This window comes from Bos mutus, chromosome 19, assembly GCF_027580195.1.
Source record: "Bos mutus isolate GX-2022 chromosome 19, NWIPB_WYAK_1.1, whole genome shotgun sequence".
In the NCBI taxonomy this organism is placed as follows: Eukaryota; Metazoa; Chordata; class Mammalia; order Artiodactyla; family Bovidae; genus Bos; species Bos mutus.
The window spans coordinates 20,303,422-20,331,171 of NC_091635.1; the positions used below are offsets into that span (position 1 = coordinate 20,303,422).

Consider the following 27,750-nt stretch of genomic DNA (forward strand, 5'->3'; position numbering starts at 1 on the left):
TCACTCACAGTGGCCCCTCCCAGCAGCAGAGATCCCACAGCATCTCTGCTCTCTCAAGGCAGGCTCAGGGAAGAGGCCCGTTGCTTTAAACTGTAAACAAGTTGGAGAAGATGCCGGATCTGCCAAATCCCCAGGCTCCACGTGTCTGCTCTTAGCTGGGAGACAGGTTTCCATTGTCTGAGGCAGGGGAGGAATTCTCCATGGCCTGGGGACACGGACAATGAGATGCTGTGGGTTCCAGCTGACTCAACCTGGAGGATGCGCAGGCCAGCAAATGTTCTTGGAATCCAGCCTGGCTCCCCACCCCACCCTGTGCAAACAGCTCCAGAGCCGAACCTGTCCAGAAACGAATCATAAGGGGCTCCGATGAAGCTCGTTACCACTGTGCTCCCTGGTTTTCTTTTCCCAGACAACTTGAAGTTACACAATTTGTGACTCACCTTTCTGGCCAGTTTTGTACTTCTCCAGCTGGACTCATGCCCTGAGGATCAGGCATGCCTATGGGTTCTTCATGCCAGGGGACGTAGCTCTACAAGGAGGTGCTGAATCTTCCCAACCAATGTCCTGATAGTACTCAAACATTTTTTAGGGGAAAAGTCAACATTTTTATATGACCTGTTAGGAAGGGAATGTAGAATTCTCGACATTTTAAAAACTTCAAATACAAAATTTAGGCCCTCAAAATAAAAGACTTCTAAAGAGTCACAGTGCACAGCTTCAACCCTGTCCTGAGACCCTGAGGGGCCATTTGGGTGTGCTGGTCTATAGGAGGTAAGGTCTAAAACCCTGGCCTCCAGGACTGCAAGTTCAGACTGAAAACATCCCTGGCCCTGTACACATCTGATCTCGTTGGCTCTGCCCTGGGAAGCCATGCGCTTAGTGGCAGGAGGAACAGAAGAACTGGCGAAGGTGCCCACAGCTGGCTGAGACCCCACGGCCAGAGTCCCCAGGCCTTCAACGCAGCACAGAGCCACTGACCACAGACGCAAAGTACCACTGGGGCACGGGCTGTGGGTCAGGCCTCGCTGGGCAGCTCATGCCTCAGACAGAACTCAGTATGCCTGGACCGAACTTCATTCACAGAGGGGTCCAAGCCCATAGATCAGGAACCTCCCTGCTGGACCCCAAACCATGGAAGGGGGTCAATTGGCCTTGGCTGCGACACTGGCCATCCACCAAATGTCCATGTGCCCGTGTGTGCACGCACACACATGTACACAGGTTGAGAAGCTAGGACAATGGCAGGTTATCACACGAGGACCCTGGTGTCTTCTGGGTACAGTTGCCTGGCACCTGACTGTCCAGAGGAAGCGGGTGGTGGCTGCCATCCTGGCTCAGGGTCTGTTCCACTTGCATCAGAGGCTGTGTTATTTTGGGAAGAGGGAGGCCCCCAGGAGGGAAAGGCCAGAACCTGTCAGGGTGGGAAGTGAGGCAGGGGCTTCCCTGAAAGGAGGAGGAAGTCATGAGGCTCCTCCTGTGTCCTCTCTCCTCTCCTGTGGGCTGGGCTGGTCCCCAGACATCTGTGAACAGTGGCCTCCGAGAAGTGCCTGAAGACCACAAACCACCTGACGAATTGCTCGCATGGCATCCTGGTGTCAGAACACTGCAGCAGCCCATGTCCATTCAAGTTCATGTTCACCCTGCCCCCACGGTCTTGGTATGACCCCCTCCTGCTTGCTCCCCATCCCTGGCGGGCCTGTCCATGCAGCCTACAGCATCCTGTGTAGCCCTGGAGGGCGGGCTCCACAAGGGGGCCATGCAGGGAAGGAGGCTGAGGGGAGTCAGGGCCCAGACCTCTCCGGTGACCCATGGCAGCTGCAGTGGAGACCACGCCCAGCAAGGAACAGGGGCCTGGAGGTGCCAGTTTGGAATGGACTGAATGGAAGTCTGGCATTTTGAGAAAACAGTAACAATAAATGTCGCTGGGACAAATTCACAATCAGACAGAAACAAAATATATTTATTAGAAATATTACAGAGTCATATGTCATACTTGGTCATGTCCACATTTGCACACGCATCTGTCGTGTCTGGACCACGCTTGGCACTCTGCACTCCTGGCAGAAACGAGGCCTCATTCATCCACTGCACTCAGCTCGTGTGGTTACAGTCAGAGAGCTGCTCAGGGCAGCGTAGGCCCAGCCAAACTTTAACCTGGCCAGAAAAGTGAAACCTGCCACGAAGCTGGGGCCACGATATTAAATATCCTTTATAAAAGGGCTTCTGAGTCCTGTCCATTGCTGCATGCCACTCTCACTTCCTCTCAAATGGCCCTTGGGCTCTGGGCTGGGGAGGACTGGGGCTGGGTGTGCAAAGGAGCTTGTATCTGATGATCGAGTCCTCCATCCCAGGCAGGGCACAGAGAGGGGCCTGTCCCTTGGTGGGGACAGCAGGGGGCTGGGATAGCAGCCCACCATTCTGGGGCTGAGACCCACGGATACCGTGACACCAGGTGTGGGTCCCCTGGGGTCCTTGGGTGGTCTCAATAAAAGCTATACAACAGCTGAGTGAAGAGCGAAAACCAAAGACCACCGTCGTTTCTGAGGTGAGGAGGGACGGGCCAGGAGAGGTGTGGGTTCCCAGATGGCCAGCCCAGTGGGCAGGGGCTGTGGCACCACCATCAGCCAGGAAACAACTCAGCACACAAAGAGCCAAGGGCTTCTCTTTGTGTCTTAAAACAACTCCGCCCCTCTTGGGGATCTTGCATTTTGTGTCTATCTTGCATATAAAAATAATGCATTTTTTTTGGAAAAAGGATCTGCAGAACCACCAAATAATTTTAAATGACGAAGTGCTGGGTGGAGGAAGATGGGAAGAAACATAGATACAGTGGCCTGTGAAAACCTCAGGACAGGGAACTGGGGAGGGTGGGGTGCGCTTATGGTAAACACCATGTGTTCTCAACTTTAAAAACATTCCACACTCAACTTGTGCTCTGAGCTCCTCAATTAAAATCAGACCGAGGTGACCCCCTGCCTCTTCAGTACTGGAAGACCTGACCCCACACCAGGATGCCCAGGGCCAGACTGCCCTACACCACCTGGTCCCTTGGGCAGGACACAGGCATGCTGTGCTCTAGCCTGCCCGCTGGGCAGCAAGGGGAATTGGGCAACCTCTCCGAGTTATAAAAATAAACTGCACATGGCCCCCTCTCTTCTTTTTAACCTGAAGTGAGCCCCCCACCGAGAGAGTGCCGCAGGAGCCGATCCTAGACCCTCTCAGGAACCACAGGGCACCAGGAGCAGCACCAGGCATCGGCAACCCCTCCCGCAGAGCCTGCAGCGAACCCAGAGTAAACACAGCCACCAACGAACCCCTCTTGGGTGTGACACCCCCTTGTGGGGTGAGCAAGGCAGGAGCAGGGGGCGAGGAGGAGGCAGACACCTGGGAGGAGACACCGGGTAACTTCCAGCAGACTGTCCAGGAAGGTGGCTCCACCTTCCACATGAAGACATCCCACATGGTTACTGTCACCAGACTCCCCTTCCAGCGCTTCTCAGGGACTTTGAAAATACACACAACATGACGCTGGTGTCCCTTCCTGACATTCTGACCCCAGGCCGGGGCAGGTGAGGGGGTGTATGCTGTCGGGGAGCCCCCAGACAAGAACCCCAGTGGGTCACCTCTGCAGCCTGAGGGGGACGGATGGACCCTGGCGGGGCCAGTGTCTCCTCCAAGGCAACTGGGCAGGGGGGCTGAGCTCACACCTCCCAGGACAGGGATCAACAGGGCCCGGGTGTGCAGAAGGGCCCGCCTGCCCCCCCGGGCTCATAGGGTGTACTGGGCAGGGTGGGCAGCCCTGGGCTCAGGGAGTGTCAATGGACCTGGGTCAGAGGGCACTGATGCCAGCAGCTGTGGGAGCCCCCTGGGCCAGGGGGGCCTCATTTGCCATGAAATGTGCATGTATTTGCCCAGGTGATGACCTGCACCCATGCCTGCACGACCCAGGGGAGGGACTGCTCTGGGGTGGGGGTGCTCTGCAGCCACATGGGGTGACTGCACGTGCTGGGAAAGCCGATGCCCTTCATCCAGTCGTACCCGAGCCCTCCCTGCCTCGCTCGGGCCTCCTGTCCATGCAAATTTAAGAGGCCTGGGGAAGGACTAAGCCAAAGCCAGAGCTGAGATGCTGTCTGCCCAGCACACCCAAAAGACACATCTTCAGCCTGCTTGTGCAAAAGCAGGAGGACCTTGGTCAACACAGGCCCGTCCCTTCTGTCTGAGGGACTCTTGTCAAGTTTTGCGTGTGCAAGCATGTGGGTGTGGACGGGCATGAACATGTGCAGGACGCAAGGAGCCGGTGAGGTCACAGAGGCTTTCTGTCCACTGCCAAGCACCAGTCCTGGTGTGACCACGCCCCAGACACACCCCTTCCTGTCCCTCCCAGGGGCACCGAGCACACACCCAGGGGCTCCTTTCATCTCAAACATTTGGTCTCCCACCCAGAGAATGAAGGGACAGGAGACCTAACGGTGGTGAAATCCTCTCTGGGAACCAAGTCTGTCCCCAAAAGGCAGGGCTCACGTGACTCAGAGCTGCTCGAGAGCTGACTTTGTCCTTTTGTGTCCTGCTCGGTGTTTCTGGAGGGGCTGGACTGGCAAGTGCAGAATTTTTAGAAGGCAGAAGCCAGGATTCTTAGTAGAAAGATGATGGGTTTAGATGTTTGTCGTGAGACTCAGGGCAGCTCCAGTGAACACATGGCAGGGCTCCCACAGGAGAAGGGGGCCCCTGGGAGCATGACCCCCAACTTACAGTCCATATGTGCCAGGGTTCAGGGTAGGTGCGGTGGATCCCGCTGTTTCTTGTTTGTGTGTCGGACTTGCGTGGAACCTGCCTTGGAAATCCAGACAGTGGGCGGCTGACAGCACAGACCAGGTGCGTCCAGGGCGCACAGTGGGTGTGGGACACGCAGGACCTACGTCTCGAAGTACTTGTAGATCTGGGCCACATACTGCATCACGCTCTGCCAGTCAGGCCGGTCTGTGTGCAGCAACTCACTGAGCTCCTGTGGGAGAGGGCAGAGGTCACTGGGTGCCGCCGGACCTTCCCTCATGGCCAGCAGGTGCAGGCAACACCCAGCCAGTGCTAAAGGTGCTCAGTGGGGAAAAGAAAAGCTTTTCCTTCCCGCTTATTCAGGAGATGCTATGCTTTTAGGAACATTAGACATGATCTCCTGCCCCTCTCATATTTTAACAATGAGCATTAAAAGAAAGTTCTGAAAAAAGAAAAGTTCTGAACAAAAACTAAGAGTTGTCACATGATCCAGCAATCCCACTCCTGGGCACATATCTGGATAAAACTCTAACTCAAAAATATACATCACCCCAATGGTCTAGGCAGCACTAATCACAGTAGCCAAGATAAGGAAACAACTTCAATGTCCATCGACAGAGCAATGGATAAAGAAGATGTGTTACATATATACAATGGAGTATTACTCAGCCATTAAAAAGAATGAAATAATGCCATTTGTAGCAACATGGATGCAACTAGAGATTATTACACTAAATCAGACAGAGAAAGGCAAATAGCATATGATATCACTTATATGTGGAATCTAAAAAATGACACAACTGAATTTATCTGTGAAACAGACTCACAGACATAGAGAAGACTTGTGGTTGCCAAGGGGTTGGGGAGAGAGGACTGGGAGTTTGGGATTAGCAGATGTAAACTGTTACATACAGGATGGATAAACAACAAGGTCCTGCTGTGCAGCACAGGGAACTATATTCAGTATCCTGGGATAAACAAAAATGGGAAAGAACATGGAAAAGAATGTGTGTGCGTGTAACTGAATCACTCTGTTATACAGGAGAAACTAATAGGACATTCTAAATTGGCTCTACTTCAATCAATAAAACAAAAGTTTCAAAAAGAGTCACTATGATTCCATTGTTGCGAAAGGATTCCCACTTCTCCCAGCTACATTTGAACACACACCCATGTCCTCCCACACTGTCACTGCGTACCCTGTGCTTGGTCACTGAACATTTTTTATACTCAATTTCCCACACAGCTGTGCTACGTCATTTAGCGGACATACACTGTCCAGGAGAACAGCTGTCCCATCCTAATAGCACAGGGTGTGACTGTGGTCACTTCTTTGCAGTGAGCATCTGTGCAGTACTGTTTCTGCTACTTGTGCCACAAAAGCCCTACACCAGCTAAAAGCTATTTGACCAGAGGGTCACCAGTGGCAAAAGGGTCACCAGTCACGTTTTATTTTCCCTCATTTCATTGACCATATGCAAGCACAGGCAGAGGCCGGGGACTGACAGCGGCAGGATGGTGCTCCATCCACTGCTCAGCCAGGCTTTCCTGAAATTTGTGTCACCACACTACTCAACAATTCATCTTGGGGCTGACTGCGGATTCTTCTGTGGTCATGAGAGAATAGTAGGGAAGGTCCTGGCATGAAGATGGAAGCAGAGACACAGTGGAAAAGCAGGCTGAGCTCAGAACATCTGTTCCTGGGCAGGGACAGAACTGGCTGAGGCCTGGAACCAGCCACTTAGCTTCTGTTTCAGCATCTAAATATATTTAACTGATTTTTCTCCCTGGTGAGGCTGAGAAATCAGCGTATCATCGGTCTGAGGGAAGGGTGAAAAAGGAGCACGTGGAACACCCCACACAGGAACCTACAGCTATGTGAAAAGAGAAACAATGCATTCACAGAAGACAAGGAGGAAAAGCCTCCTTCTGTGTGCACAGACAGATGCACAAACAGCCGAAGTTCTTATAACACGAGGGTTGCTAACATGATGACACAGACAGAAGCGATAAGGAATCGTGCTCTCTGGAGGCAGATGAGCTCTGAGAAGACAGGGATGGCCTGAGAGGCTGGAGGGATGGCAAACCCCCTCTGGGGACAAGGACACGTCTTCCTGCTCAGAGAGGATTCTGAAGTCTGATCAATATTCACAGTTTTACTCAGACTGTCCTACATGCTTGAACCCGACAATAATTAAATTTTAAACTATTTTAGTGCATGAAGAAATCAGTTAACACCTTTCAGGAGAAGACAGGGTATGTTGGATCAATAAAAATCCGATAGTGTGAGACACTTGATTCAGTAGCTAAAAACCTTCCAAAAAAAGAAAACACCAGACCCAGATGGTTTCACTGGTTAATTCTATCAAACAGTCCAGGAAGAAATAATACCAGTTCTATGCAATCTCTTCCAGGAAACAGAAGAGGAGGGGACACTTCCTCATTCATTCTGTGAAGCTAGAACTACCTCGATACCAAAAGCAGGACAAAAACATTACAAGAATACCAATTTCTCACTAAAATGTAAACACAATGATCCTTAATAAATATTAGCAAATTGAATCATGATCAAGTGGGTTCATCTCAGGAATGCAAGGCTGGCTGGACAGCCATCAATCAATAACATTTATTCATAGTTGTTGTTGTTTAGTCGCTAAGTGTGTCCGACTCTTTTTGACCCTATAGACTGCACCCTGCTAGGCTCCTCTGTCCTGGGATTTCCCAGGCAAGAATACTGGAGTGGGTCGTCATGCCCTCCTCCAGGAGATCTTCCCACAGTGGGATTGAACCCTCATTTCTTATGTCTCCTGCATTGGCAGGCAGATTCTTTACCACCAGGGAAGCCAAGTTATGTGTATTTCATTGCAATAAAAGTAATTGAAAAAAAAAAAAGATAGGGCTTCTTTCCCTCAGGAGTCTAGGCAAGAACAATGGAGTGGGTTCTCATGCCCTTCTCCAGGGGATCTGCCCAACCCAGGGATCAAACTCAGGTCTCCCATGTTGCAGGTGGATTCTTCACTGTCTGAGCCACCAGAGAGGCCCAGAGATAAGCCCTATAATCAGATAAATTACAATATAACACATATGCGCTTGATAGACTATGAGTAAATTGTGCTTTAAGAGCCCAGGTTGGCATGGCTGCTCAGATGCAGGGTCATGGAGGGGTGAGATGTGGGCTCTGGAGTCAGATAGCCTCCTTGACCCTTGTCTTGGCTACTCACAAGCTATGTGCCCTTCCACGAAATTGCAGTGTTCCTCATGTAAGGAGCATCTATGTCATAGGACTTCTGAGAGGGACCATGACTCAACTCACAGAAAGTGCCTGGTACAGAGTAGCCTCTATAAAGTTTATGTGACAGCGCAGGCTCAGCCTCACCTAAGGAATCATTCTAACCTCCCTATAAAACCCTGAGCTGTGAAGACCTACCTTCCTAGGTGACCTGAAGACCTTAGTCTGTGTGAGGAGTGACCATTCTGGGGGACACACAGGCTCAGCAAGCAAGTGACACCCTCACAGACCACACGGCCTGGTATGGGCATGTCTGCCTCACCAGTGCAAACACATCCACCCTTGGAGGGCACCCGTTCTGGCTGCTCTGACAGCAGCGGCAACAAGGCCACGCCTCTTCTCTCTCCACCCTTCCTGTGATTGATGCAGTGGGTGAAATTTCTGTCTCACACTGTGGCAAGGAAGAAATGCATTCCCAACGTGGCGGGGAAGAAATGCATTCTCAACTCGGGGGAACACTGTGGTGTTTTCACTTGGAAAAACTCTTATCCTTGTTAATCCTCTAAATGTAAAAGCCTATATTTGCTAGCATATAAACATATAAGGGAATTTTTTTCCTGACTAATCTAATAATAGAACTTGACCAAAGACTTGGGATTGTTACTGCTGCCAATTCTGATTAGTTGCAATTTTAAAATGTCACATGTAATTAAATATATTATTTTTCACTGCATCTCATGATACAAAAGTAAACTTAATAATGTAGGAAGCTTCTATTTTCTTGATGGCATGAACTGGTTAAACTGCTCACAAACATTCCTAAATGTTTGTGAGATCCACGATGATGTTCGTCAGTAGCTCCTCAGAGACTTCTGTACAAATAAAATCTCTGGCTCTGATGATTAGCTCAACAAGATGATCTCATTTGCTTCCCAGCATTCACTAACTTCAGTAGTACATGAGACAAAAAAATAGGAAAAAACATTAATTTAAAAAAGCAAATATTAACAGTAACATGTCCCAGGTGGCTCTAGTGGTAAAGAACCTGCCTGCCCATGTAGGTGACACAGGAGACGGGGGTTCGATCCCTGGGTTGGGAAGATCCTCTGGAAAAGGGCATGGCAACCCAGTCCGGTATTCTTGCCTGGGAAATCCCATGGACACAGGAGCTTGGCGGGGTACAGTCTACAAGGTCACAAAGAGTCAGACACGACTGAAGTGACTTAGCACGCAAGCATACAAAGAAAACCATATTCTGTGTAGAATATCATCTTCCAACAAGTTCTCATTATATTCAATATCTTTCCTTAAGCAAATGATCTGTGGCTACTTGTTAGCTGCTTTCGATTTGTGCTGCTGGAGAAGACTCTTAAGAGTCCCCTGAACAGCAAAGAGATTAAACCAGTCATTCCAAAAGGAAATCAACCCTGAATATTCATTGGAAGGACTAAAGCTGAAGTTGAAGCTCCAATACTTTGGCCACCTGATGCAAAGGGCTGAGTCATTGGAAAAGACCCTGATGCTGGGAAAGATTGAGGGCAAAAGGAGAAGGGGATGACAGGATGAGACGGTTGCAAGGGATCACTGACTCAGTGGACATGAATCTGAGCAAGCTCTCAGAGACTGTGGAGGGTAAAGGGGCCTGATGTGCTGCAGTCCATGGGGTTTAAAAGAGTCCGACATAACTTAGGGACTGAACAACGACAACTCCCTGGCTGTTTAGTGTTTCAGAAGATAAATCAGGTTCCTGCTACTCCATCCTCGCCAGACATTAAGTCCCCCCACTTCTTTTTAAATTCTCTAGACTCGAGTTTGCACAATAGGGACATCTGTTTCTCAAAGGTTCAGTGGAATTTGGGCGGACTCGTATTTTTTTGTTTATGTGTGTGTGTGACTATATTTAAAACAATGAATTGCACTTCTTTAATGGCTAAAGTTCTAGTTCTTTCTCTGTGCGTTTTGGAGAAATAGTTACATTTACTATTTGAAGAAATATACTTATGTATATATTTTAAAAACTGTCCATTCTGTCAAACATGTTAGGATAACACTGTTATAACTATAGTATTAAAATTCCTACGATAGTTGTCTTTTTCCTTTTTTCCCCCAAAATTTTATTTATTTTTTATTTTGGGCTGTGCTGGGTCTTCGTTGTCATGCGGGCTCTTCTCTAGTGGTGAGTAAGCGCTCCTTTTCGTTGCCATAAGCAGGCTTCTCATTGTAGCGGCCTCTCTTGCTCTGGAGTATGGGCTCGAGGGAGTGTGGGCCTCAGTAGCTGAGGTTACTGTGGTGCATGGGCTTAGCTGTCCCACAGTACTGGAATCTTCCTGGCCTAGGAATCAAGCCGATGTCTCCTGCATTGGCAGGTGGATTCTTTACCGATGAGCCACCAGGGAAGCCCCTGGTCTTTTTCCCTTTTCATTTCACCCTCTGAGGGTTACACAAGTATATCTCTCACTGTACTGCAGCTGAGATTTTCCTAATCACTGAACATGTTTTTAAACGTTTATTGGCCCTTTGTGAGTTGCCTATTCCAGACTTTGATAGTTTTCTACTGCTGCTGCTGCTGAGTTGCTTCAGTCGTGTCCAACTCTGTGCGACCCCATAGACAGCAGCCCACCAGGCTCCCCAGTCCCTGGGATTCTCCAGGCAAGAACACTGGAGTGGGTTGCCATTTCCTTCTCCAATGCATGAAAGTGAAAAGTGAAAGTGAAGTCGCTCAGTTGTGTCCGACTCTTAGCGACCCCATGGACTGCAGCCTACCAGGCTCCTCTGTCCGTGGGATTTTCCAGGCAAGAGTACTGGAGTGGGGTGCCATTGACTTCTCCAAGTTTTCTACTAGGTTTCTTTTATTATTGGTTAGTGCAAATTATTTGTAGATGATCACTTTGCTTTTTCTGCAATTACGTTACAATGTGTCTGGATGGATGTTTTGTATTATTTATCCTGTTTGAGATTCCATTAAGAATCTGTGGTCTTTCATCATTGTGGAAAAATTTCAGGCGCCACTTTTTCAAATATTCTCTCTCCATGTTTTCTTTCCTCTACTTCTGGAATTCCCACTGGCCATGGGAGTTGGACACGGTCTGATTTTATCTTCCATGCCTCTTAAGCTTTGTGACAGACACTATCAGTTGGTCCCAACCTCTGTTTCCTTTGCAGGCGTCCCACTAAAGAGGATGAGAAATGTTGTATGTTTGCCCTCTCAAATCCCTTTGCAGCTGGGGTGGCCACGCAACAGAGAACTGCCACAGAGCTGGAGGGCCTCTCGGAAGCCTTTTGGTTTCCTTATCAAAGAGGGGGATGTCAGGCACTCACTGTACCCCTTCCTCCCCACTTTTGGCCCTACAGATGGGAGTGATGTCTGGAGCTTGGCAGCCATGTTCAGCTATAGAGAGACAAATAAGAGGACAAAGAACCAAGAAAGTAAAGACACTCTGTGGGCCTTGATTACATTAAGCAGTGAACCATTCCTGAAACTACAAAAAAAAATCTTTATGGTTGAAGCAACCGTTAGTTGGGTTTTCCATTTCTTAAAGTTGAAAACCTATTAATAAAACCCCTATCACATTTTCATCTTAAAATCTCTGTTATATGTCCTGGGTAATTTCCTGTGATGTATTTTCTGGTTCAGCAGTTCTCTTTTCTGCTGTATCCAATCAGGTTTCAATCCAGCTGTGGTTTTTACTTTCAAATTTTAAATTTCTACTTGGCTTTTTTCAGAATCTTAAAAAAGAAAATAAAACCATGTTCCTTCCTTATGATTTTTATTCCTTCTCTGATCTCCAACATGTTTAAACATAGTCTTTTGAGGTCTCTTTCTTATTGTTTTATTATCTCAAATTCTGGTAGATGGTCCTATTGTTCGTGGTGCCTGCTGACTAGATAATTTTCTTTTCTTTGTTTAAATTTTATTGGAGTCTAGTTAATTTACAATGTTGTGTTAGTTTCAAGTGTACAGCAAAGTGATTCAGTTATACATGCACATATAGTCATTCTTTTTCAAGTCTTTTCACATATAGGTTATCACAGAATACTAAGTACAGTCCCCTGTACTGTACAGCAGGTCCTATTGTCAAGTAGATCATTTTCCCGACTGCTTTGTAATTTTGAATTGTGAGTGTATTTTCAGTAGCCTCTGTACTCCAGGCCACAGAGCTTCTGGCAGCAGAGACACTATAAACTGGTCACTGCTTGCAGCAGATCTTATAAATTTGGACTCAAAACCTCATCTGGCCCAGCTTTTCCTTCCTTCCCTCCAAGAGATTTTGTGGGTTTTGGCCACAAAGAAATCCAAGGTAGAGACTGAGCTTCCTTATCACCTCCCTGGACTGGCAGGTAGCAATTTTTATCTCCCCTTCACTAAGAAGATTAGCGTTTGGGGAGCCTTGGTTCTGTCCAGGGGTCTCAGGCCCAATGCTCTGGTTACAGGAGCTCAGTGCCAGGTCTCCTGCCCCTTCATGAGCACAAACCACAGCCTACACACATTGGAGGCCCTTTCCCACTGCCCCAGTCCCACCCTGGGGTGGCCAGAGTCCAGCACATGCCTCAGGACTCTGGTCTTCACTCCTCTTTTAATTTCTGGCATCTAGTTATTTCCCGTTCCTTCTTCAGAGATTGGCTGTGTATTGATATTTTAAAAATTACATCGTATTCATATTTCCAGGGCTTTAATGATAATTCAGTCTAGAACTGAAATTTATGCACAGCGAAATCTTCACTGAAAACACTCTAAATCACATGTGGTCAGACCAACTGTACACTTTTATATCAGGAATCATGAGTAATGGACTTCATTGCTGTGAAGATTATTTAGTAGACGGCATAAAGTTCTTTCTCATGGGATTAAAGTATCACATGGATACAAAGGGGGACACTCACCAGGCTGGGTTTGATGCCTACACTTTCAGCTGCTTCAAATGCCAACAAGAGATTTCTTTTCTAGGTTAAAAGTCAAACAGAATGAAATTATCAGCCAAGAATATATAGCTTTTGTTAGCAATAAACACCAACTGACACTCCCATATAGATTATCTACTATTTATAAAACACTAGTGTTGAAGTCAAGTATGCAGACAGTGGTCTCAGTTTAAGGGGGAAAAAAGAAGATTAACAGATTACCACTGTCACTAAAAAATAACATTATTGATTGATTCCTGACCATCAAAGATACATTTTTGTTAGTTATTTTTCACTTTGTCAATATTTAGGACATACACATTCTGTTGTATATCAATTTGTTTAATCATGGTGCTGTATCAAAAATTATCAAAGTAATATGTACACATAGTTAAATATAATCACATGAAAGACTTCCTTGCCTCAATCCTGGACCTTGGGAGAATGATTTTTCACTTCTCTCTTTAATTTCAGCGACTTCCTTCATTTCTCTGTACCTGCTGACATCACTGTTTCTTCCTTCCTTCTAAATATTTATTTATTTGGCTTAGTTGCAGCACTTGGGATCTTTAGTCGCAGCAGGTAGGATCTAGTTCCCTGACCAGGGATTGAGCCTGGGGACCCCTGCTTTTGGAGCTTGGAATCTTAGCCACTGGACCACCAGGGAAGTCCCACCACTTTCTTGATTTCTAAAATAGAGGCATGACCTTCTAACTTCCTCCTAAGTTAAATGACTCAGGAATCATGCACCTCTCTCTTCCCTTCATTCTAGTCACACAGCTCACGTTCGCTCCCTTATTAGTTATGTTTGTGACTTTAACCAGTATCCTCAAACCATCATTTCTTGTCCCATCGGTTACGAATGACAGTTCCCGACTTCACTTGGTGTGATGAGTAGGACTTTCCCTTGCCTTTCCTCCACCTAGTTATGTTCTGAACTGCTCAAGCTGATACATTTGGCTTCCTTCTCCTCAACCACACTGAAGTGTCCGGCACCCTCTTAACAGGACGACTCTGAAGGCTGAAAACAACAAGGGGTATTGGCACAGCAGCTGGGATCACATTCCTCGCCCCAGGTTCCAGAGTCCCGATGCTGTGCCACTCAACACATTATTTCCAAAGGGTTTTCCTCTTTGTAACAACCAACAGCTCAGAACCACACCACATTTCGGTGTGCTCCAGACCTGGACCTTGCCTTTCTTCAAGTCTGTTTTCAGTTCTGCTTGTCTGGGACTTTTCTTGCTGGGAGAACTGTGTCTCCTTCTCTACTTCTGGTTTCTTATCTTCCTATGGCTTATAATCCATGATATTCTCTTTGTACTAAAGTGACTTTTCAGATTCTGATTTTGATAGGTTTTTACAGGTGGCACTACTGATAAAAGAACCTGCCCAAAAATTCAAGATTCGTGGGTTCGATCTCTGGGTCAGGAAGATACCCTGGAGGAGGGCATGGCAACACACTCCAGTATCCTTGCCTGGAGAATCCCATAAACAGAGGAGCCTGGCGGGCTACAGTCCAGAGGGTTGCACAGAGTTGGACATAACTGAAGTAACTTAACATGCATATAAACATTACAGGCCTCTCTTGGTGCCCTTTTCAATGTCTGCTGTTCACCAAAAAACCCAAGAAATATACTGCACTGAGAGCTCCCCAGACCCAGGCTCCAACTGAGGAGGGCTGAACTTCACTCATCCTGAAGGTCAAAGGCATCGTTTCATTCAAATTAGCTCCTTCCCTTTGAAACTCAACTTCAAAGTCATCCCTTCCAGGAAGCCTTCCCTATTTCTCCCTCTCTCCTCCAGCAAGAGCCCCCCCAGGCTGAGTCTCACACACGTGCTCAGCTTTAAACTGTGCCGGTTTGATTTGCCTGTGTTGACACATTGTTCTGAGAACCCTCATTGGTAACTCTGAGATACGAGTTTCTTTCCCCAAACATGAACACAAGGTCTCCCAGTGCAGGGGCCAAAGCCAGAGCACGTCCACATGGGGCAGTTAGGAAGCAGGAGGCCAGCGGTCATCAGGGGAGGCTGTGACGCTGCACGATCTGGAATGAAAACTCCACACCAAGTTGAGGATTCAAGCCAAGTTGAGGATTATAACCCGGGAACAGCCTCTGAGGAAGCTCCCAGAACTGTTCTGCCTGTAAGAGGTCAAAGCAGTCGTACAGGATATTGAGACAGAGGGCTGTGCATCAAGGGATGCACCTGGAGCTAAGTCCTTCACCCCTCATGAACCTGCAGCATCTCACAGCCTGACCTGCCTCCTCCCCAGGACAACATCCAGGAGCAGGGAGAAGAAAGGCAACCTGCGTGCTGGAACCATGCGCTCCCGTATCTCGAGGACAACAGAGAGACCAAGCTGTGATGCTCGGCTGTTCTGTGCATTTCCAGATCTGGGCAGCTGGCCGTGAATCTCAGGGATCACCGGCCTCCAGGGGACATGATGCGGTTTCCGTCATCTGGAAGCAATGAGATGATCTGAAGGGTGAAAGCAAACACTTTCCATTCTTTTCCAACACGTCCATTGATGGGAGGACAAAGTGCCATGGCTGCAGTCAAACACTTCACACCCTGAGGACCTATCTGTAGCAGGCTTCAACCAACCTTCCCGTCGGCAGAAACATTCAATACCTGCTCAACCATGAGGAGCGACACTCTGCCGGCACCAGCAGACTCCCCTAGGAGACAACCTTCCTTCTTGACCTTCCCTGGGCCCTGATGACCCATGACCTGCTGCTCACTCTGTACTAGCAGCCCTGGAATGTGTAAACCGGTCACATCCCTTGATGCACAGCACTCTTATCTCTAAACCTTGTACGACTGTGCTTAGACCTCTAACAGGCAGAACAGTTCTGGAAGCTTCCTCAGAGGCTTCCTCAGAAGGTTATAAGCCTCAGTTTGGTTTGAATAAAAATTTTCTTTTTCTTCCTTGATCGACTGATGGATTTTTTTTTTGTCGACAGTGCCAAGGCTTTGTGGATCCTGGGACCCCACATGCCCCTGCTGGTCTCCTTTGTGGCTGCTCCTCCTGGTACCTGGTACCTTCGCTGGGCCACTCTGCCCTGCCCTGGCAACAAGGATGGAGTCCTCAAGGCCTGTTCCTTGTCTTCTCTTGGTGCCTCTGTGAAGTTTGACTTATGATAAGAAATACACCTTTGGTCTTTGTCCTGGTTCCTGCACAGAGCTCCTAAAGCCTTTGTAATTTTCGATGTAGGAGTCATGCAGGCATCTTTTGTAATAATATTTGTTTTTATTCGTTTGTTTATCTGGCTATGCTGGGTCTCAGTTGCAGCATGTGGGGTCTTTACTGGAGGCATGCCAACTCTGAATTGCGGCGTGTGGAATCTGGTTCCCTGACTAGGGATTGAGCCTGGGTCCCCTGCATTGGGAGTGCAGAGTTCTAGCCACTGGACTGCCAGGGAAGTTCCAAAACAGGTGTCTTTTGTTACTCATAACAAACCCTTTCCAACAACACCTGGGTGTATGTTAATAACTCAATTTTTGAAAACCCCTGGAAAGACAGTGTGGGATTAGAGGTTATAACATTCAGTCCCACCCCTTGACCTGCAGGGAGCGGGGAGGGGCTGGAGGCTGAACCAGTCACCAGTGACCAATGATTTAATTAGTTATGTCTGTATAATGAAGCTGCCAGTAAAACCCCAAAGGATGGGTTTTAGTGAAGCATCCATGTGCTGGGAGGGTGGCACACCACAGACTCCAAGGGGACAGACGCTCCCATGCTCCAGACCCCTCCCCCACACCCTGTCCTATGGACTTCCTCATATGGCCCACCGGCCTCCCCATGTCTCTGGTCTCTGCTCCCCTGGGTGTGCCTTTGGCATGCTCCCTGGCTCTGGAAGGCCCCCCGGCTCTGTGCATCACTGGTTCCCTCATGTGGGCTCTTCACTGGAATTCCACCTCAGAGACGTCCACAACCTTCCTGGTGAAAGTTAGGTCCCCGTGTTCACCCCACACCCTATGCTTCTCTCATGGTCTTCCATGAGTGAGTGAGTGAAGTCGCTCAGTCGTGTCCGACTCTTTGCAACCCCATGGACACCAGGCTCCTCCATCCATGGGATTTTCTAGACAAGGGTACTGGAGTGGGTTGCCATTTCCTTCTCCAGGGAATCTTCCCAACCCAGGGATTGAACCCAGGTCTTCCGCATTGTAGACAGATGCTTTACCGTCTTAGCCACCAGGGAAGTCATAGTTTACAGTTATTTACTTACAGTGCTACTTGTTACAAGTTTACTCACTTGTTTGCTGACCACCCACCTCCCAAGGACAAAGGACCTGTCTACACCACCACTGCTGCCTTTATTACTGGGCATGACAGCTACCAAGAAACATCTGTTGAGTAAATGAGTCCAGGGCCAGGGACAGTGTTTCCTGGAATAACTCTGTGGAATATGATTTTAAGGATGTTCTTGGGCAGGGTTTGCTAAATCAAAGCCCACAGGCCAAACTCAGCCCTCAGCCTGTTTTTGCTAATAAAGTTTTATTAGAACACAGCAAGCCTATTATTGACAAACATCTATGGCCACTTGGGTGCTTTGATGGGAGAGCTGAGTAGCTTTGACAAAGACCACAGACCAACAAAGCCTACCACTGACCCCCAACAGGGGAAGTCTGCCAACTCCTGTTATGGGTGATTATATTAAACGTTAAAAAGGTTTTGTGGCTCTGATGTACACTGGCCTAAAATGAGTCACACAGGTTTCTCTAATGAAGGACTTCCTAGAGTATTTATGGCATCAAGAATCTCCAGAAGTGTGCTATGATAGATAGCTTCCCCAGTTTATCTGAGCCAGGGATTTCTGGTTCTTTGGAAAAGATTTTGAAAATGCTGGCCTAAGCTCTTGAAACCATGAAGGCCTCCTCTGAAAACTGGGTGATAGGAAGTTCTCAGCAGACACAGTCAACTGGTCTCTGCTGCATTTTCCTAGGTAACAAGGGAAGTTGAGGACATTACTGAGGGTGGGAGCTGCCCTCCGTTGTGATCTGTGCTGGAATCTTACCCCAGTTTCCTCTTCAAGTCCACAAACCCCACACTCCCTGGGATGTATCAACGGTGTGAGAAATTCCCCTGTGTTCTGGAGAGTGACCGGGGTGGGGATGCAGGACTTACTTTCTCCTGGCTGTTCAGCTCCTGGTATGGGATGTGGGCGGGCAGGTAGGTGTGGAGGAGAGCACAAAAGGCCAAGCCATCACTCCAGCTGCTGCTGAAATTGGTGATATCAATGTTCTGTGGGGAGAGTGGCATTAATCACCAGACTGCTGAGTCATGACTAAACAGGGCTATGCTGCGATGCATGTGTGCATCTCTGGGTTTGCTGGAAGATGAGACCAGATACTACCCACGTCTGCTGGGAGTACATTCATTAATAATTTTGCTGCCAGGAATGGTGGCCTGGTGTTGCCCAAATCCATTCACAGAAATGCACAAAAAAAGACTCTGGAGTGAGAAACAGTGGGGAATTTCTGGTGGCCTGCTGGTAGGTCAAAGGTTCTCAGACACTGTATTCTCAGATTAACCACTTGGTTAGCTTTGTACATCCTAGTACCTCCCAGCCTTATTTGGCCAAAGAAGAATCACCACCATCACCACCACCACCGTCATCATCACCATCACTACCACCACCATCATCACATCACCGTCTCCATCACCATCATCACCACCATCTCCTAGGGAAGACCCGGGGACTTCCCCTCAGAGAGCCACCTTAAGCAGTGTGTCCTTAAGCTCTCAGACAGGCACTAGTGTGACATACAAGTCTGAGAGGCCCGGCTGCAAGGTCTGTCTGTGCTCAGGCTGGACCCCCGAGAAGCAGATCATCTGGATCTCTTGTCTCAAAAGTCTCTGTGACGACCCTGCAGCTACCTGATGGGACTTGGGGGCTGTGCTGGAAATGAAGGCACTTTGATTTTATGCCTTCTGAAGAGGCTTGCGCATGAAAAAAGCAGAAGGAAGAGCTGGAGTGGGTGGCCACGACCCATCCAGTTCACTCAGTTTCAGCTTTCAAACCTGATGCTGGGCTGGGAGACCCTGGGAGGCGGGGCAGCTGCAGAGAAACCAGGCATTAGCAAGAGCGGAGGGTTTCCGGACTTGAGGGGTGAGAAGGGAGGACGGTTGGCGGAGTGTCTACACGGTGCCTGTCACTGTGCATTTTCTCATTTAATTCCCAGGACACCCACACCCGTAAGTAAGCAGCGTCATGCCCATCTGACAGGTAAGAAAGCTGAAGTGAAACCAAACCCTGCTGGTCCAGCTCCACCCGCTGGCCACTGCCCCCATCCTCTTGTTGGGTTTCCTTCCTCCTTCCCTTTTCTCCCTCCCTCCCTGACTTCCTTCCTGTATAAATTCACTTTACACCAAAAGCCTTTAACACTTGGTAGATCTTTCTTTTTCTGAAACATGAAAACATTTTTTTACACTGCACTGTTATACCATTTATGACACAAAACATCATTTTTCTCCATCTATACTATCTTCAGAGGCATTTGAGAGGCCAAAGGGGACCCGGAAGGGGGACAATGCCACCACCTAACAAACTGAGATGCTGCCCTCTGTTTCAGCTCACTGAACACCACTTAGAAACAACTTTTGATCTAAAGTGCAAACATCCTCATTTATTGAGCCAGGGTGGAGGGTAAAAATCTGGTGCCACCAAAGCCAGGAGTGAAGAGTTAATCAGAATGACTCAGGCCCTCAGGATAGATCAGAAGCCAAGTCACTTCCGGATGGACGGCCACTCTCTGGCCATCAGGCATCATGAGACACACATGGACCCTCACACTTCAGCAGCAGGACTTAAACACTGCCTCAGACCAAGGAGGCAGCTTTTAAAACAAGGAATTATGTAAATCCTAAATCCAGCTGGCTCACCAGATCCAACATGTGGGTCAGGAAGGGCTTGTCTTTTGTGTCACTTATTTCCCAGTTTACAGACTTTGTTTTTGTCTTTTAATTTTTTTTTAAGAAAATTTATTATTATTATTTATTTGGCTGCACTGGGTCTTCATTGCTGCGCAAGGGCTTTCTCTAGCTTCAGTGCACAAGCTTCTTGTTGTGGTAGTCTTCTTGTTGCAGAGCTCAGAAAAGGGCTCCAGCTCAGGCCCTAGAGTGCTTAGTTGCTCTGCAGCATGTGGGATCTTCCTGGACCAGGGATCGAACCTGTGTCCCCTGCACTGGAAGGCAGGTTCGTAACCACTGGACAACCAGGGAAGTTCCTAGGTCTTAGAATTGTTCTGTCTCCGGCAGAGATGGAGGGCATCCAGCTGTGACCTGTCAAGATTACATTCATTCCAAGAACATGACGCGCTCAAATAAAATCTTACCCTTCACTTCTCTGGGGGGGAAACAACAGCTCTAGTTTCCTCAATGCCACCGAAACTGTCCTTGGTTCTATGTGAACAATGAGAGTATCAACTATCTCCCCTCAGCACCGCTGGCGGACAACAAAGCACATGTGTGCATCTTGGTCCCTCAGGTCAGAGGTGGGAGTCAGAGGGCAGAGGCACTGGGTTCCAATGGTCACCCTGTGGCTGTGACCCCCAAGGGCTTCCTTACTACTCCCCAAGATACATCTGGATGAGAAAAAGGTGAGCTGAGAATGGCACAGCTTGATATGCTCGTGTTTTTCACAAGAATCACACCAAAGGGGTGAGCTGACCAATGCTCTCTGAGGTCTCTCACTTGAATCCTGTTCAACTGTGGACCAGTCTGCAGATCACCGTAGCCAAGTACTCCTCGAGTTTCTGGTCAGCGGACAGAGTGGGCGCAGGGGACATGGAGGATGCATGGGGATGGCCTTGCTGAGCAGGGAGTGGCGGAAGAGTCTTCCCAGAGGCCCTGAAGAGTGAACTGTGCAGAAGGCTTGTAGATAGGGTAGGCAGCAGGTACTCCTGGGCAGGAACGGGCTGCTAGGTGAGGGCAGAGAGAAGACAGTGTCCTGGGCCCGGTGGCTGAGCCAAGGAACAAGGCGAGTCCTGACTCCAGGCCCCACCCTAGGACAGATGAAAAGCCTTTTCCTCAGCTGGGGACCGTCAGCATCAGCTGGGCCTTGGTGTGGGTGAGGCCTGTGTAGCCTGTGGGCATCAATACTCAGTGCTCACAGCTGCACTGACCAAGGACAAGAACATGGCACCCAAGGGGTGTAAATACGGTACCTTCCTTTCCCCAGAGACCATCCCACTGAATCTTAGGGCCGCATCAAGAGAATAATGTACAGAGCAGTGGGAATCAGCCAACCAGGCACTCTACAAGATGGTAGAGTTATTCCCGAATAAAACTGCCTGAGATCACTGTTAGCCTTGACTGCAAGTCAGTAGATGGAAGGGAGCATGTCGGGAGGCTGTGTGTCCAGAACTGGATGCTGGTGACATGGATGTATGTGCTTCATGAAAATTCACTGAGCTGTACACATGTACGTGCAATAAGAGCTACATCAATAAAGAGGAAAGAAACGAAGGGAGGCCGGGGAGGGAGATGAGCAGGAAGAGGGGTGGGTGAGGGAGGGGGGCAGTCAGGGAAGAGGACTGATTAAGAAGGAGAAAGGGAAGACAAACAGGGACCCTGATCTTCTTAAGGGGCTGAACCATGGCTGTCCAAAAGAATGTCAGCATTTTGGAATTTACATCGATTTACTGGGGGAAAAGCAGAGCTACAACCAAAAAGAAACTTGCTGACTATTTCCCCAAGGGGAATGGTAATTACTCATTGCAAATTACCCTCAACTTTCTCTGGGCTATAAATACTTCAGAGACATTCCCAAGTGAGAGAAAGTTCCAGGAGAGGAAGGCTCAGATATAAAAAAGGTAACATTCTGAGCATCTCCAAAAAGGAGTGCTTAGGAGAAAATTTTGTAAGATAACAGATTTCTGAACCTAGGGCCGCAGAAGTCATTTGAGACACACACAAACCGACGTGCACAGAAGAAGCTAAAACAACACTGGTGAACATCTGAGAACATGATCAGAGAGGTTGAGGTTGTAGATAAGTTCCAGGAGGGTGAGTGGGGATGCAGCTCGCAAACAACACGGCTGACAGAGCAGAGCAAACCCAACAACCACAGCATTTGCTTCTAGAAGGTTCATTTCATTTGCCTTCTGTTGCCTGGAAATGCTGACATCTGGTGAAAACATGAACTGCTCTGCAGAGCACGCACCCACCAAGGACATGGCTGTGACCTGTTCCCACTGAAACTCCATCATCCCTCAGGGTCTCTGTAGGCTGTTCCAATGGATTTCAACGAATGGATCGACTCTGTGTGCACTAAATGCACAAGATTCTTAAAAAGTTAAAAAAAAAAAAAAAAAAGAAAGTTTCTGGGAAGGAGACGGCAGACCGTTTAGAAATCGCCGTCAGTCCCCTGCTTCAGGGATCAGCTGTCCTGGGCGCCGGGCGGCCTTAGCACCGTCGCCCTGGGGCTTCCTGGGCCTTTCTCGAAGATGTCTTATTGTCACAGCTGGAGAATCAGGCTGAGATTTTTTTTTGGAGGGGGGAGGGGGGCGTGTAACAATTTATAGATCATTGAGGATAAAAGTAGCTCATTCCTCAGCAAGGCGCAGCTTGGGTAGGAAGAGCCCTGGGGAGACAGAGCTTCCTTTGAAGATCTGGTGAGAAAAGTACAGAAGAGCATGTGCACATGCAAGGGGAGGGGAGGGGAAATCACCACAAAGGCGGCCTGCACGCCCTCTCTGAACGTGACCTCGATCCCTGCCTGGACGCACGTCTGCACCTACCCACGCCTCCCATTCCAGGAGCCAATCCAATCCCAGGCTACCCGGTGACCCTCAAGTGGCCTGGCCCTGCACATGTGCAGTCCTTGGCCATGGACTTACGCAGACCCGCCTGTGGACCACGGGACACTCTCTGTACACCCTTCCTTTCTGAGGCCCCATCTCACTGAAGGTTGGTGTCTCGGGTGCCCACTCCGATCAGTGTGTCCTCATCTCGGGAGGGCGGCTGTGACCCCTCCCCACCCAACACCAGCTCTGCACCATGACAGAAACTTCCCCACAGAGAGCTGTGACCATGGATCACCTCATGAATGTCCCTTCTCTCGGGGATCAGCTGCCTGGAGATAAGTATATTTAATCCGATGGCTAGATTTATAAGCCAACATCAAACATGAGGATACAGATGAACAGGTTTATCATCCTGGGGAAACAGAGCCATCCAAGGCACAAAATGCAAAGAGTATAAAAGAACTGGCTACATAAAGTTAAGTTTCTGTGTGACACACATTAAAAAAAAAGATACTTGCGTACACACAGTAAGTGACTAATACCCGGAGATACAACCAGTCAGAAATACATGAGGAGGGCTTCAGTCTCACCAGAAAATAGAAACTTTATTCATCAAATTGGCAAAAGTGAAATAAATGGTTAATTCACAGAGTCAACAAAGATGTGGGGAAGTGGGTGATGGGCTGATGTGTGTGCTTAGTCACTCAGTCATGTCTGACTCTTTGAGACCCCATGGACTGTAGCCCGCCAGGCTCCTCTCTGTTCATGGGATTCTCCAGGCCAGAATACTGGAGTGGGTTGCCATGTCCTCCAACAGAGGATCTTCCCGACCCAGGGATCAAACTCACGTCTCCCACATTGCAGGTGGATTCTTTACTGTCTGAGCCACCAGAGAAGCCCATGAATACTGAAGCCCATCCCTTCTCTAGGGATCTTCCTAACCCAGGAATCAAACCGGGATCTCCTGCATTGCAGGCGGATTCTTTACCATCTGAGCCACCAGGGAAGCCCACATGGGCTGATAGGAATACAAACTGGTACAGACTTTCAGGAAGGCAACCAGAAGCACTTTGCTAAATGCAAATATGATTTGATCAAGTCATTTCACTTCTAGGCAACTTTTCTAGGGGAAATAGTTACACATCTATCTGCTCAAAGACACACCTACAAGAATGTTTACTGCAATATTACTGTTCAGAATGGGGAACTGGTGATACCCCAGTTGCGTACCAATTAAGCTAAATAAAACTTTCCTTTTGAAAACCTTAATAAAAAATCTATAACTCAGTCTTCTGACCTGAATACATTCCTAGGAAGCTTGTGGGAAAACACAGCCATTCTGGTTTTCAATATGTCTGCTACACTCAGTAAGTTCTAGATAATCATACTTTTCACCAATTACTAGATAAACGTCAACCTAGAAGGTTGGCCCTGGACTTCTCTATGTCATCACTGAATTAACAAGCAGATAGATTCATAAGGAACTGAGGGCTTAAGACCTGGGACAGAGTAGCTCAGAGCAGCAGGTCTAGGAAGAACGCTCTTTGACTTACATGGCAGGAACCAAGGGTAAGTTACAGGGGAAAGAGAACAGGACCATCTGAGGATGAGGGCTTTCTGATGACAAGAGGGCTGCTTTGTCTCCAGGGATATGTAGGCAGATATGCACCACCTCCCCCTGGAGACAGTGCTGAAAGGATACTGACACATCAGAAGCACGGGGAGCCTATCTTTCTTGCTTCCTCCTTTCTCACTGAACAAGTGCTAGAGTGTCCCCACCCATGACTTCCCTCCCTGAGGTTCTCTGACCGTGGCATCATGACAGGTGGCCCCATTCCGCCCCCCAAGACAGCGGCCCCTCTCGCCACACCCCCAGCGCATCACGGGGCACTAGTTCCTCTGCCTCTAGTTCCTGCCAGGTCTTCCCTCTACCCCTCAGCTTGGCTCTGAAACAATTCCCTGCCGTGTCCCATCCCCAGGCCCAGCCCATGCTCAGGGTCTCTGTAAAAGCACTTTTCCTTTCCAGTCCTCTAGTGACTCTCTCCTGAGTAAATCACCTCATTTTCATTAATTTCACTCATCTTGACCTACTCCTTCTAAGGGAGATAGTTACTTGTAGCTCTGGTGGCTCCATTCATCCTAGAATGGTCCAATTGCCCCTTTTCTAGGCTCTGTCATCTGTCTGTACCCCTAAACCCCATGCCTCTAGCTGAGAGCTTATCTGTATCCACAAAGGACAAGTTACAGAAATGGTTTCTTGGTGCCTAGGATACTGCTCAAAATCTTATATGTCCTTCCAACCCTCAACAAAGAGAAGCAGAATAGTACAGTGTTTCAGAGACCAGGCTCTGGAGCCTGATTCTGGGTTTGGAGGCAAACTCTGTCATTTCAATAAGCTGTATGCTTCACTGCATGTGTTCCCATCATGAACCATCTGCACTCACGGGTCAAGTTTCCAGACTGGAAGGGGAGCTCAGCCCTCAGTCTGAAGTCTAATGACAGCAAATGCTCACTGAGCCCCTTTGTGTGTTGGGTGCCACAGGACACACACACAACGAAGCGTGGTCCCCAGCTCAAAAGGTTCACCATGTTTAGTAGAGCAAGCGGGGCAGACGTGCCGTGATCTGGGGTCACATGGGGGCGGCCCCTGGTGGCTAGGCTACAGAGAACCAGCAAGTCATGGACAGGATCCCCCTGTGGTTCCGGGAACACTGGAGACAAAGTCTGGCTCTTGTTTTCTTTTGTGACTGAAAATCAGACTGAACAGGGACCTTGGCAAACCAAAACATAAATGACTCCAAGGAGGAAAAACGAACCCAAGTTGCGAGCAGCTCTGAGGCCCAGGTCTTTGTCACTATAGCAGCTATGTGACTGGGACTTGAGACAAATGACTCAACTTCTCTGTCTTTCAGTTTCCCCACCTTCCAAATAACTAGCTCAGATTAGGTTAGATTATATTTATTTTGTTTATTTCATAATTTATTTTTGGCTGTGCTGGGTCTTCATTGCTGTGCACAGGCTTTCTCTAGCTACAGTGAGCAGGGGCTGCTCTCTGGTTGTGGTGCATGGGTTTCTCATGGTGGTGGCTTCTCTTGTTACGGAGTACAGGCCCTAGGGCACAAGCTCAGTTAGTTGGGGTGCATGGTCCTAGCTGCTCTGTGGCATGTGGGATCTTCCTGGATCAGGGATTGAACCCAAGTCGCCTGCATTGGCCTGCGGATTCTTTACCACTGAGCCACAAGGGGAAGTCCCTATATTCATGGTTTTGAAATGACTGGCTATGGAATCTGCTCTTCCAACAAAAGTTTATGCAGAAGCTCTTTTTAGAGATTGAAAACCATAAGATGAAATGATCTCTCACCAGCTCCCATGTCTGTTCTGTCCTGCATTATCTGACAAGATAGGCAGTAGCCACAGGTAGCCACTTAAATTATTTAAAATTAAATAAAGTTTAAGATTCAGGTTCTCAGCCACAGTAGCCACCTTTTAACTGCTCAGGAACCATGTCTGGTGAGTGGGTAAGGTGCTCGTTGGCATAGATCTAGAACATTCCCACCAACTCAAGAGTTTTCCTGGACAGCACTGCCCTGTACAACACAAATGTGAAGGTTTATTCCCCCTCCTTTTATGCAAGTATAGCATGCTGTGGACAGTTCCGAATCCTGATTTTTTCCCTACTCACCAGGGTCCAGAGACAGGTTCTTACACCACATAGGGAGAAACAGCTACAGTGTAGAAACTAAGACAGTGCATTCTGAAGCCAGAAGCCCGTCACTTACTAGTGGCATGATTGTAAGCAATTAGGCAACTTCTCTGCACGTTGGTTTCCAAATTCTCAATAAGGATTTGGAAGAGATATCTCATGGGATTGCAGTCAAGACACGTAAGCAAGCAGAACAATGTCCACCACACGTGCAATACTCACTATACACCAGCTCATTCTCAGCTCTGTTCTTTCCTACGATGTGGATGAACACAACAGATGCTGAGGCTGTTTCCAGCCTTTTGCTGTCACTCTGCACACACATGGAATAAACCACGATGGATTCTGCCAATCTGCCCTCTGAGACCTTCTCTATCTTATTCCCTCCCATACCTACCCCATAACATATGAGTGACTTCTCCACACATCCATAAAAGAATCCACAAGGTTTCAGGGAACAATGTGATTCTGTCCATCCTATAATGCTCTAGTACTCTAAACAGAATATTTTTAGTAAGGAGAAAAAGAAAACCATTGTTTTTTAAAGGGAAAATGGAACTTGTGTATTTTTGGATATGCTTACCCAAAAAAACCACAACATAATAACTAAACAACTTGTTCTGAGGAATTTCATTCTAAGACCAAGTTTAATTTATGCTCGACAAACAATCTTGAACCGCATCTTAACCTCCCACCCCCAAGAAGACTGAATTCAGTCTCCGAAATCATAATCTTCTTGTGGCTAGAGTGTTTCTTTCCCAGATGAACATTTCATGAATAAAAGAACGGAAAAAATACTCAGCACAGAGTCACTGGGGACTGCTATTGTCTAAACAGACTTACGAGCAGCCCTGGGGGACAGAGAGCGAAGAGCAGCAACATCCAGGCATCCGGGCCTCAGCTCTCACTGAAGGCAGGTTAATGGCTTTTGATGTCTGGTGGTGCTGTGTGGCCACACCGGCTGCTGGTATATTGGATCCTGAGAAGCACCTTCTTTCCCCACCTAGCAGGATGACGGCCCCCGGGGAGAAGAAAGGAAGAAACATTTTCGCACCATTCTGAAAATCCTGCTCTTGCTTCCTGAAGCTGGTAGGATACCTGACATTTCTACACGTATGGAGAAGAGTACGCCCTGGTGATGTATGAACACAGGCCTTTCGTTCCAGTGATCCTGTAAAGCCATAAGACTCTGCTAACTCACAGGGAGAGGTTCTAAGCGTCCTCGAACGCTATCCCCAAAGCCCACCTCCTTCTGTCCCCTCTCTTTCTCCTGCATTTTGTAGGAATGCAGAAGGTTGGAACGGGCACGATGTGGGTCCCTCAGCCTGTGGCCTCTAGGGATGCTGAGCTGGTCTACTGCATTTGTGACTTGTACATGTAAGTGCCTGTTAACATTTTA

The 27,750-nt window shown here is 48.2% G+C and overlaps 1 protein-coding gene across 7 annotated transcripts in view; it reads right to left on the reverse strand.

Moving 5' to 3' along the window:
* SPECC1 (sperm antigen with calponin homology and coiled-coil domains 1) overlaps positions 1-27,750 on the reverse strand; it is a 233,255-nt gene that overhangs the window by 31,513 nt on the left and 173,992 nt on the right. For 3 of the 7 annotated variants that reach the window (XM_070389551.1, XM_070389550.1, XM_070389556.1), the window contains 3 exons: positions 18,027-18,143; positions 12,881-12,940; positions 1,933-5,002 (listed from right to left, as the gene is read on the reverse strand). The exons of 1 other annotated variant lie outside the window; for it this stretch is intronic. In XM_070389551.1, the coding sequence (XP_070245652.1) occupies positions 4,913-5,002; positions 12,881-12,940; positions 18,027-18,143 (267 nt within the window). In that variant the 3' untranslated portion in view covers positions 1,933-4,912. Of the gene's footprint in view, positions 1-1,932; positions 5,003-12,880; positions 12,941-18,026; positions 18,144-27,750 lie in introns of those variants that run through there. 3 more of the 7 variants (XM_070389553.1, XM_070389552.1, XM_070389554.1) reach the window with 3 other exon arrangements.